This window comes from Acromyrmex echinatior, chromosome 1 (genome assembly GCF_024713525.1).
Source record: "Acromyrmex echinatior isolate Ae372 chromosome 1, ASM2471352v2, whole genome shotgun sequence".
Lineage (NCBI taxonomy): Eukaryota > Metazoa > Arthropoda > Insecta > Hymenoptera > Formicidae > Acromyrmex > Acromyrmex echinatior.
This window is the reverse complement of record NC_141852.1, coordinates 564,101-577,440: the sequence shown is the minus strand read 5'-3', so window position 1 is coordinate 577,440 and position 13,340 is coordinate 564,101. Positions and strand designations below refer to the sequence as shown.

The following is a 13,340-nucleotide window of genomic DNA, read 5'->3' as shown; positions in this document are numbered from 1 at the left end:
AAAAAGTTGGTCAACATGGCTCTGTAGCGTTCGCCATTGACGGTAACGGCGTTTCCAGCATCATTTTCGAAGAAAAATGGGCCAATTATGCCACCACTCCAAAATCCACACCAAACTGTGACTCTTGGAGGATGCATTGGTCTCTCTACGATTGTGTGTGGCTGTTCCGAGCCCCAAATCCGGCAATTTTGCTTGTTCACATATCCGCCGAGATGGAAATGAGCTTCGTCCGAAAAGATGATTTTTCGACCAAAATCGACGTCATTATTGAGCTGGTCTATAGCCCACACAGCAAACTGATATCGAAGCGGATGGTCATTTGCTTTCAACTCCTGAGTCATCTGGATCTTGTAGGCGAATAATCCGAGGTCTTTGTGCAGTATTCTCCTCAGGCTGGTGCGACTAATGCTCAGTTGCTGCGATCGGCGTCGAGTTGAAGTCGTCGGATTCTGTCTCACACTTTGGGCCACAGCCTCAATATTCTCGGGTGTGCGCACTGTCCGAGCTCTGGGACCACTTCTGTCATCCACTAACATCCCTTTCTCACGAACTTTCCTCACCAATTTGCGTATAGCTCCTTCGGTGGGTGCTCTATCACGACCCATATTTCTTTTCAAAATTCGTACAGTTTCGGCGACACAGCACTGACTTTGAAAATAAGTTTTTAAAATTTCAAAACGCTCTTCAAGAGAAAACATGTTGTTTCGTGCCGCGGACGGTATGACTAATAAACTGTCAAAATTTCGGGTCTGTAGCTCGTTCGGTGTTGCCATACGACGAAATTCAAAAACGTACCAATAGATGGCCCACCCTGTATAACGCCTTGCATGCGATCGCAGGAAAACAAGCATCGTATGCTGCCAGCATTAGCATTACCCAAGGTCCGATCGACGATTAAAATCTCTTAAATGTTGTTCAGGATCATGTCCTAGATATTATTTGTCGAGATCAACGTCATTGGAGTTGTTCTTATTTTCATTTGCACTAAAAATTCATTTTTACGTAAAAATGATGTGGAAGGGTATCCCACTTAATTACGGTCCACAAATTAAAATATATTACTTTTTATTCAGCTTTATACATGTACAGAGGTACCTTTCGGTACTTATGTTATTTATTATAGCGTTTTGCGGTGTGAGGTGTGCGTGTGCTAGAGTATTATGTTTCTTCCTCGGAGTCCTCGGAGTCGGAGTCGGTTCCAAAGAGCTGGCGTGTCAACCGCGGGTTGATCTCTCTATTCCTTCGTCCCGGTATCCTCGGTTGTATGGCAGAGGGCTAATCGGCGGCCCGATTTCCAACTCCCGCAATTCTTTAAGCAGCGGTATCAATGGTACTGGCCACACAAGGTGTTCGTGCTCGTCTGCTTGTTGATGCACGGTCATCGTCGCGATCCCTGACAGGGTATTCTCTCGCGGGAGTTCTAATGGTATAAGCCTCCATAGGAGGAGAGTCGTAATACCTGGATCGAATGACTTTTTCATTTTCTCCATCGGAAGTTCTTCTGCGAGGACGACCGGAATGGTCCCGGCGACGCTTCTGTGGCAGTGTGTACGCCTCTCATTGCCAGAAAATAATTACCGCAAAGGTCCGAATGGGGCTCGCTCTGCTTTGCGAAGGTCCGGTAACGAGCTCACTTTGCGAGGAAATGTAAAGGCCTGAGGGTGAGCTCGCTTTGAGAGATAGAGTGAAGGCCTGAAGGCTCATTTCACAAGGGTATGTCTAATATGAGAGTAAAGGCCTTTATCGAGCTCACTCTAACTCTAGTGAGAAGAAACCTCCCGCAGAGCCCTATTTCTATGAATGATAAATTATTCTTGCGCGCGGGTTACTACTATGGCCCTCTTGCGGCGGCGGTCGGGACACGCGCCGGGCGGGCGCTCGATCAGCTTCAAGTGTACTGGGCGAGCGACTCAGGGGCAGCGCAGAGCGCGTGCGCGCTTCGGCGACTCGATTAGTGACATTTTAAGCCGCCACATGACTCGCTTGGTTGTTTTAAAGTTTATTTTACAACGTAAAAGTTCGCTTCTTATCGTTTGTTCCGTTGGCTACTCCGGAGTTTGTGGTATTTTGGTTTGCTCCGGTTCTATTTGTTCCAGCTTGTAGGCTGGCTTTAACCTATCTAATGACACGTTGACGGATCATCCATTAATTCGTATCTTGAATGTTTTCTCGCTTCTGCTGAGAACTTGATAAGCTCCGTCGTATGGCGTTTATAAGGATCCTCTTGGAGCATCGTGTCTCATGAAGACTTGTTGTGTTGCCAGGTCTTTATATATAAAAGTAGCTTTCTCTCCGTGTCTTTCGAGTTTCGGTTGTAACTTCTTTATTGTCCTGCTCTCACGTTTTGAAAAATCATCTGAATTGTCGGTTTCGTCGAGGAATTGTGCGGGTAATCGGATTGCTTCCCCATATACTATTTCAGCCGATATAGCTTGCAAATCTTCTTTCCATGCGGTTCTGTTGCCCATCAATACTACTGGTAATATTTCTGTCCATTTTTCTGTTTGGTGACTTTTAATGGCTGTTTTTCATTGTCGATAGAATATTTCTATAAGGGCAAGTCGATAACTTTTTAGAAAAACATAGTAAAACACATTTTTTTTGATCGATTCATTTTTATTTCTCAACATAGTCTCCTTTCAGCTCGATACACTTGATCCAACGATTTTCTAACTTTTTCAAGCCGTCCGAATAATATGATTTGTCTAACCCTTCAAAATAAGCCTCTGTTTCGGCGATGAGCTGCTCTCTGGTGGTGAATCTCTTTCCTCCGAATCATTTCTTCAGATTTGAAAACAGGAAATAGTCGCAGGGGCCTAAATCTGACGAATATGCTGGATGAGGAAGCAATTCGTAGCGGAATTCGTTGAATTTGGCCATCGGTGCCGGGCACGTGTGAATCCGTGCATTGTCTTGATGGAAGAGCACTTTTTTCTTCGTCAAATGGGGACATTTTTTCTTTAAAATATTGAAATGGTCCAATAAGGCTGCGTAGTAATCGCCATTGATCGTTTGCTTCGACGGAAGGTAATCGATATGAATTATACTTCGTGCATCCCAAAAAACTGTAGCCATCATCTTTCCGGCCGACTTCACGGTCTTCGCCTTCTTCGGAGCTGGTTCACTCGGTGAAGTCCATTGTCCCTTCGTCTCGGGTGTGAAGTAATGGATCCATATTTCGTCCACAGTAATGAATCGATGCAGAAATTCATCTGGATTACGTTGAAACATCTCCAAACATTGTTTTGAAATCGTTACATGGTCGCGCTTATGATTCACAGTGAGCAAACGCGGCACCTATCTTGCCGATAGCTTTTTCATATCTAATTGTTCGTGCAAAATTGAAATCACTGTACCATGTAATATGCCTGTGGCCTCAACGGGAAGGATATGTCTAATATTAGAGTAGAGACTTATCGAGCTCACTCTAACTCTAGTGAGAAGATGCTGAAGACTTCCCGCAGCTTTACTTCTATTAATGGTGAATCATTCTTGCGCGCGGGTTACTGCTATGCTGCGTGGCGGCGGTCGGGACTCGCGCCGGGCGAGCGAATCAGGGGCAGCGCAAATCGCGCGCGCGCGCCCCGGCGATTAGTGGTGTTTTAAGCCGCTACATATGAAAATAAGAGGAATAATTTTTTTCTCTCTCCAATATCCTCGATCTTGATAAATGTTATCCAGGACACGATCCTGAACAACATTCAAGAGGTTTTAGCTGTCGATTGGATTTGGATAATGCTAATGCCAGTGGTACTGTACCTTTCAATCGTAACTCAAGAAGTATTCAGTAAAAAATAACTTTATTATAGTGTTTTCGAAAGCTCTCGACATTGGCTGTTAGATTATCTGGAATCAAAAGTAGGGTATTACACTTTAAAAACGACATGACCTTGACCTGATCTTGACGCAACCCAAAGTCAAATCGATAAGATCAGTAAATAGATCTTTTTGAACCTTACAACTTTTGTTTAAACAATTTTTCTCAATAATGCCGTGTTTCCGAGACAAAAATTTGTAATGCTTTATTTTGAACACACGGTATATACAGGATGATTCACGTAAATCGAACATTTTGAATATTTTGCTTATTTTTGATGATATAAGAAAATGTTTCAAATGAAAATGGAACGATTTCGAAGGGGGTGTATTTTGGTTAGGTTTTTTTTTCTAGGTGGAAGCTTCAAAGAGATATGAAGGTAATTTTCATTTTTTTTTAAATTATATTATTCCTCTAACTATTCTGGATATAAAAGTATTAAGATAGAGGTATAAAACAAAATATCTCGTAAACTATTAATTTTTTGCAAAAAATTTATAATTGGAAAAATTTATAATTTGCACAAAATTTATGAGATATTTTATGTTCCATATCAAAATGTGTCAGAATAAAGTGTAAAGTGTTTTGTAAACTATCAATTTTTTAATATCTCTACCTTAATATTTTTATATGCAGAATACTTAGAGGATTCATATTATCTAAAAAAATCAACAGTAATAAAAAAATTATCAATAATTTCATTTAAAAAAATAGAGGTGATCCTCATATCTTTTTGGTGCCTCCACCTTAAAAAAAAAAAAAAATGCACAGTGGTCCAAACGACCGAAAAATTGGCTAAGATTAAAAAAATGAAAGTTATTATTCTGATTTAATAGCATAGAAAGTTATTATTCTGGTTTAATAACATAGAATTATAGAGGGGGTATTATTGTATAAATATCAAAAGGAAAGAAAGCTCTTTCTGATATCTTAGATTGTACAGTACATTGCACGAATGCCTAAGATTCGATTTTAGAAGTCTATATTTCGTTCTTAGTAGTTATTTTTACGACCGGATGTTGCATCAGCGATCATGAATATATCGTAATGTTAGTAAATTGTGTTTTGACAGCCCGACCGATGTAACCTCAGTTTTGATTAGTGAAATTTCTGAAATATTCCAAAATATTTGAAAGAAGTCGGACATCGAAGCCTTTAATATATCAGATAAATTATAGTTTTGAAGAAGTATAATTGCTTTTACACTTGCAATAAGAAAATATACTTTGTGGTTCGTTTTTCTTACATAGATAAGAAGTAGAAGTGGAATTTGTATATATATATTATACTTTCATTTATTTATGATTAACATATTTTAAAAATTACATTAAGGGTATATTCTCGTGTAACCACACTAAAAATAAAGCTTTTTTTTGGAATTTTTCTTAAAAAAAATGTACGATTCTAATTTTTTACATATTTATTAATACACATGTCAATATAAGAAAAAAAATTTTTACAGTAATATTTTCATTCCAAGAAATTCCAAGAAATTAGTTGAGAGGTGCAGAGTTGAAAAAATGAGATATCCAAATGGTTATCACGACATCTTGAGAATCAATAGCCAAAAATCAAAACACAAAATTTTGTCTTAAAGTTTATTTGCGTGGCTATCACGTAAACTAGAATTATTGAAAAATATGGAAAATTCGCAAATTGACACGTGTTTTTAGAAAGTGATGCGAGAACGTTTTTTTTGTCCAAAAAGGTTGGATAAAAAATTTAATTTTTAATGAAATCAGTTTATTCTAGTTTATACGATAGCTAATCGATTTACGAATACAACATCGCAAGAATTTTTAAAATCAGTTGATTAGTTTTTCCGAAATCAGGTCAACCGCCCCAAAAAAATAACGTTTTGAGAAAAACGCGTTTAAAATTTTTTTACAGATTTTTTAAATTAAAATAATAATTAAATTATTTACCGTTAATCAGCGATTCCTGGTCCATAAAGTAAACCTTCAACTTCCTCAAATATTTGGGTAAAAAAAGAACTTTTGACTGTAGAATCGTTAATTCTTCGAATTTCTGAAATTTTGACAGTGTATTCTTGAAATGTTGTACAATCGAAATAAAAAATGTAATAAAAAAATCGATTTTTTGAAAATTTTACATTAGAAGTATCCTTAAGGGGATATTCTAATCTAGAAACTGAATTTTTATACTATTTTTGCGAATTTTTAAAAAATATAATATAATATAAAGTTTTTTGAGACAGGATTTTTTCCTATATATCTATATATATTTGAAATATGTTTTAGAAGTTTTTTTATTAAAAAGTAATTATCAATATGCCCTGTATAAAACATTAAACAAAGTAATGAAAAAAAATAGGTGTGGCTGCCACGATTCCAGTTCTTCTTATCTGAAACAAAAATTCAAAGAAATTCTTAATTAGTATAAGTTTGACTATAGGTACCAGAACGAAAAAAAAATACTGAAAATTTAAAAAATGACGTAATGTCAAAAATTTTGTTTCAATTTTTGCTTTTTTTTCGCCAAAATAGTTGTAAAAATTAGAAAAAAAATATATTTCGACTTGATCGTGATAGCAACTATAGTTATATATGTGTGCATATATTCGACTCGATTGTCAAATGGTTTTTGAGATATCATGGCAGCCAATTTAAAAAATTGTGATTTCGAGAAAAACGCGTTTAAAGTTTTTCATACTGGTTATATAGAGACAATTTTACTTACGATCAATCACTCTGGGGCCATAGAACAAACTTTCCTTTTCCTTGTAAAAATGTTGCGGAAGTCTTCTTTTCTTTCTACGACTTGCTTTTTCTTCTCTAGCGAAGTCAGTAGAGCACCGCTTCGAGCAAGTGACACGAGCTTTGTTCCGGGAGTTTGCGTACATCTCCGCTTGCTAACCAATAACCATTACATTCGTAACTTTTAAAATTGATATATATATATATATATATATATATATATATATATATATATCCATTTTTAATATTTTGCATGTAAATAACAATTTACGTCCGCTCGTTCAAAGCTACTAAGCCGAGAAAATAAATGCTCCTTCACAAAAAGATCAAACTTGATCATTAGACAGATCCTACTTTAGAAAGATCTCACTCCGTGTACATGACTTTGTAAGAATAACAATTTTCCGACCTTAGTTGAAATAAAAATGATCGATTAACAATGCTTTATTGTGCGCCGCGTGGCACATGAAACGTGCGAGCGTCGAAAACAAGTCGGAAACCGATTAGATCCCTATTAGATGTTATAACTTTCTTAATTTTGCGAATCAAACTTATTTCTTTTGCAGACATATTTTTTATGACAAATACTTGCGAAATATGTAAAAAAAAATTGATATGTTTTGTCCCGCTAGACTATGATACCCCCTTAAAGAGCTGTCATCAAAAATTCTAATTTACGAACAGATTTATTGAGAAAATTTTTATTTCGCGAAATCCCGTTATGTTTCAAAGTTGAATATGAAGATTATATTGTTCTGTATCTAAATTTGCAAAGTTTTTTTTATTCTTTTCTGCTACTCTCGTTATATTACCATTTTTATTGCAGTCGCATATTCTCAGATCGATCAATTGGTATGCATTAAGAAAGGAATCTGCTTGATTAAAAATGATTATTGTGGTGAATAAATAATACATAATAAATAAAACAATAATAAATGAATAAATAATAATAAATAAATAAATGATGATTAATAAATAATAATAAATGAATAATACAGTTTGGTATAACATTTTGTTTAATGGATTTAATTATACAAATAATTACATAAGTTTTTAATTTTGAAGTTATCAGGAAAAAATTTTTTATTTTAATAAAAGATTATTTGAATAGCCAAATGATATAGTATTTTTTTTTATAATTTTGACTTCAGATTCATATTCAGCGATATCGAAAACCTCAAGATATCGAGTTTTGGCTTATTATTAAACATTTTCCTGACATAGACATCTGCCATTATTAGCTCTGCCAATTTATATTTTGTAATTTCGACCATGATATAAAGCACATACGTCATGGCATACGTCACGCTTGGACAGATTCGACTATTTCCGGAATAATAGTCCGAATACAAGAATTGTAACACTTACTTAAGTTGTAGACGTAAGTAATGCATAAGCTTTGGCATATGAAGTACGATTTATTGCCGTCTCTTGGAAACACGGCAATAAGTTGTCATACGTGAAAGCTTATGCGTTACTTATGTCTACAATTTAAGTCTTAAGGCTATTCTACATTGGTCGTATCGTAGACGTCGCAAGTCACAAGCTGTTGCTTCAGCTAATCCGATGCTTCAATTTTAAAGTCGCATGATGCTTACGACACTTCCACGATGCAAAAATATATATATATATATATATATATATATATATACAGGGTAGCATATACGGCCCCACTCGTCCCGAGCAGGTAGAGTGAACTAAACTAAGTAGAAAAGTCATGTACCATTTTGCAATGTTCGTAATAATTAACGAGATATGAACGTTTAAAAATAGCCGAATACGTGCGTCCACCTGACCTACTATTGCCGAAGGTACGACCCATCGAGTGCACGGCACACGGGCCGCGAGGAGCGGAGACAGGCGCGCCGCGCCATTCGAGCTTAGAGGCTCGCGATGGTAAGCCCCGCTCACGGCCCGCGCGCTCGGTGGGCCGTACCTTCGGCAATAATAGGTCGGGAGGACGCGCGTATTCGGCTATTTTTAAACGTTAATATCTCGTTAATTATTACGAGCATTGCAAAATGGTGGATGACTTTTCTACTCAGTTTAGTCCACTCTACCTACTCGGGACGAGTGGGGCCGTATATTATCTTCAAACGTTAATATCTTGTTAATTATTGCGAGCATTGCAAAATGGTAGAGGACTTTTCTACTCAGTTTAGTCCATTCTACCTGCTCGAGACGAGTGGGCCGTATATTCATGCCACCCTGTATATATATATATATTTTTTTTTTTATTGTATATAGATAGATGAATGTTCAGCCGGTGGGGATAGTGGAGCAGAAGAAGATGAAGAAGGAGCTTCGACACATGGTTCTAAAACTGATAGTAGCAGTAGTAGTATAAGTGGTAGTAGTACAACAACAGATAGCGAACAAGATAGCGCAGAAGATCATGCTATGAGCAGTAGTGAAAGCCATAGTTCTGCAGAGGAAGATGAAGAGGAAAATGAAAATGCAGAATTCATAGTAAACATTGAGAATCCCGATGCTTTGGTAAGATCTATGTCTGGTTCTATACTTATATTTAAAAGGAAGAGCGTAATTAATGTAAATTAGTAATAAAAATCATAGGCAAAGTTATTTATCTTTTCATTCTTTTTCTCATTATTATCAACATTTTGTATTATTTTTTTCACTTTCGATCGATTTTTTTCTAAACAAATTATTTTTCGAATTTTAATAATTTGGAAAATCACTTCTTTAGTAAATGATACTATTAGCATTTAATGATCTCATTTTTAAAAAAATGGGACAATTAAATTATGTTTTATTTATTTTTGAGATTAAAAAGATTATGAAAATTGCTTCAGTAGTTCTCAAGAAAAAGAATACTGATGCTGTTTGATATGATCTTCATTTCATTATCACTCATATTTCTTAAAATAATTTATACTGTGTTTTTCTTTGTTTCAAATCAAGATTATAAGTAAAAAATTTTATGTATTGAAATGAAATAAATTTATACATTAAAATATATCAATACAATAGAAGATTGCAACAAATTATTTTACAAAAATTTAAAACATTTTATTTGCATATTTCATTGTTTATTACTTATTTGAAATTATTATTGATATTTTCAACATTTTTTAAACAATTTATAATTATAGTGATAAACTTATTTAATCAAACAGTATGTTTAATTTTTATTTACAATATATGTATATACATAACTTTAATACATTATTTGTTATTTACAAAATAAAATTGGAAAGAATATTTAAAGTTGGGTGTGGGAAAAAGTTCGTGGCGATTTTTTAGTAAAATTCAAGTGTTGTTCTTAGAGTATTAAAATCAATTTATTTAAATCAAATATGCTCCATTATTTTCAATAATATTTTGCCATTTTTGGGAGAGAGCCATAATCCCATCACGAACTTCTGTGGTTTCTGGTCGAAAAACTGCTTTAAGTGATTTTCACAGGCCTCTTTTGAAGCCAGCTTTACACCATTAAGAGAGTTCTGCAGAGACTTAAACAAATGATAGTCTGATGAGGGTGATAGTCTGATAGGGGATGAGGTGCTATGTCAGGATTATACGATGGATGCATTAAGATTTCCCAGCCAAGCTTTCGCAATTTTTGTCGAGTTATCAAAGATGTGTGTGATCGAGCGTTGTCGACATCCCTCCTATTGATTAATTCTGACCGCTTCCTCTCAATTGCTTGTTGTAATCTCTCCAGTTGTTCACAGTAGAGTTCGGAATTAATTGTTTGATCGGGCGATAACAGTTCATAGTGAACAATTCCCTTCCAATCCCACCACACACACAACATCATCTTCTTCGTTGTCAATCCAGGTTTTGCGATTGCTTGTGCCTTCTTTCCTTCCTTTATCTACGATCTTTTGCGAGTTCGATTGTTGTACGTGATCCATTTTTCATCCAGTTATCATTCTCTTCAGAAATGGCTCAATTTCATTCCGTTTCAGTAGCGTATCGCAAATGTTAATTCGGTCCATTATGTTCTTAACACTCAATTCGTGAGGAACCCAAACATTGAGTTTCTTTTTGTTTCCAACTTTGTGTAAATGATTTAAACTGTTTTGTGGTCGATGCCTAGTTCCCTGGCAATCTCCACAGTATTCACATGCTTATCACGCTTGACTTTTTTCATGATTTTATCGGACTTTTCAGTAATTAGTCGACCGGAGCGAGGTTCATCTTTCACATCGAAATTTCCAGTACGAAAACGAGCGAACCATTTCCGTGCTGCTGATTTGATAGAGTATCTTTACCGTAAATAGCACAAATTTTTTTACAAGCCTGTGCAGTGTTCTTGCCTTTGTAGTAATACTGCAAAATGTAGCGAATTTTTTTTTTATTTATTTCCATTTTCAAAATAAAATAATTTTTGATCCACTTCACCAATTTCAATCTTTTTCGGCTCAAAACAAAGGTTAAAATATCACTTTTTAAACGCACGTCTAATGTCGATGCGATTAGTAGTTACCGACTGTTGAGCATTTAATATCATCTAATGGGAAAAACGCTACGAACTTTTTCTCACATCCAATACATAAACTATAAAATTTAATAATGTAATAACAATAATTGTATAATTAGGAAATTTTGGTGTGTGTGAAGTGTTAGCACGGCGTTTTATTATAATAATTTTCAACATATTGATAAGACAGTATTCATCATAGGGCCGTAGCAAAAAGGCTGGCGACAGTGTCTTATGACTTAAGTCTTATGCCTTTAGTAAGCCCAGATCTACAATAGCCTTAAGTTTTTTACGCTTTAAGCCATAATAAATGAATGAATTGTAATCGATTATTCTTCTCGTATTGGACTGAAATTGGTCAGTTTTTTACGGTTTAAGGAGAATCCTAAAGCCGTCTATATTACCGACTAAATCATATAATTTTTGTATGACAAAATTGACAAATACTTTTTTCTCTTTCACAGATTCGAAAACTCTTTTCCAGTAAATTAAAGTATACGCATTAATACGTGTTTGTGAGATGGAGTTTATGCCGAGAACGATCAAAAATTTCGAAATTGATATATTTTTTACCATTTCTTAGTGTAACATGGCGTCTCAAGCTATCAAGTCGTAACAGCATTTTGCTTGATACAAAAGTTTTGCAACCTGTATTTACGAAATAGTAATCCACAAACACGTAATTTGTACGAACAAATAACGTCGAATCCTTAGAATTAAACTTAGACACTTTATCGCGATGAATTTGTTATATGAAAATTGACACGAACATGCGACTGCATGTATCATAGGTTGCGTGAGATATAGGTGTGATATATAAAGACAGGTCGATGCGATGGAAAAAGTGACTTCTAGTGACTTCGTCGGAATTCGAGCTTTGCTTTAGAATCTCCTTAAGGCTCCTGATTAGTCGCGGCGATCATGTTGGAATCGTGACGGCAGAAGCGAGGAATGACACGTTAATTTATATTGCATGCCATTTTTAAAGACAATTTGGATGAAACGAAATGACGAGATCACTTTAAAACACTTGTAAAAATCGATGAAAACTGTCCTTTCCGCCCTTGATAAATGGTCGTAAAAGGCACGTAAAGTGAATCTATATTCGGGCAGAAATACACAGTTCGACAGCTGTTGAAACGAGTAAAATATACACTTTTACATATAAAATTCCAAGATAACTTTAGTTTTCATTGATAATTATGACCATGATAAGTACGAGACAAGTAACAATTAAGCAAATAATAACGAAATGGCATAAATTTTGTCGTCAAAACGTCACTTTTCCTCGCCTATAAGTTTGGCCATTTATCGTGGTGCGGTGTTGTAACACACATACAAGCACGAGCCCATGTCCGTGTGCTCGCCTGCGACGCGCCAAGAGTGAACGAGACAGCGAGCTCCTTCTCACACTAGTCATTTGTTTCATGCGACCGAAAATGCTTTCTCGATAATCTCGGTCACTCAGTAGAGGTAGGCATCAATAAGGAACGGGGGGGGCATTCTGAATAACATATAAGTTTTAATAAATTGTAGTAATAGTGTATCCCTCCCATCCAGAATAGTATAAATCATGTTAAAACACAACCGTTTACGAGATAGTTAATTGTTTACGATTTTTTAATGCGCGTTACCTCCTTCATAAACTCTAGTAGCAAAAACAGTTCAGTAGAAGTAGAATTTTACCGGAAAAAAATTATAAACCAGCATTTCTTTTCACGAAAGTCTTGAAAGGCCATGAGAAAAGAAATGCGTATGTTTGAGACTAGAGACTTGTGAAGAAAATATGTGAAAAAAAAATCAAATAGTTGCAAAAAGCACATTTTTTGCTTGTAAAACGAAAGATATATTGATTGTATAGAAAAAAATTCGGTATAAAAAATGTAAATATTCGAAATAACTATAAAATGAGACGTGAAACATTAAAATTGACCTATTAGTTTACTAGAAACAAAAAATATATAAAACACCGAAAAAGGTCTTTTTTTCTCTGTGTTTATTGAGATTTAAACGCAAAGCTTTGAAATTCTCGTAAAATGTAGCCCTTGTAATGACGAAAATTTAGCCTTGAACAAGCCTGAAATGTTCACTAATTTTTGCAAAAAGCCATTTGTTCTAACTAAAAACCTGTCTGCGGAAAACTTAATTTCTTCATTTTTGAACAGTTGCATAGCAATTTGCAGAGGTGATTTTTCTTTTTTAAGAATTGCACTATCATGTACACTTAATGACAAAACGATTTTTTGCAATTAAACTATTATAAAACGACTTTAAAAAGTGAGTAACTTTTTCTGTATAAAAACATGGAAATAATTCCGTTAATATGCATCATATCAAAACCGTGCAAAATATTCGATAT

General features: G+C 35.1%; 1 protein-coding gene across 1 annotated transcript in view; it reads left to right on the top strand.

Moving 5' to 3' along the window:
• The window catches only part of NFRKB (nuclear factor related to kappaB binding protein), a 47,862-nt gene that overhangs the window by 9,813 nt on the left and 24,709 nt on the right, over positions 1–13,340 (top strand). The window contains exon 3 of the mRNA XM_087411726.1: positions 8,782–9,030. Within this exon, the coding sequence (XP_087267852.1) occupies positions 8,782–9,030 (249 nt within the window). The remainder of the gene's footprint in view (positions 1–8,781; positions 9,031–13,340) is intronic.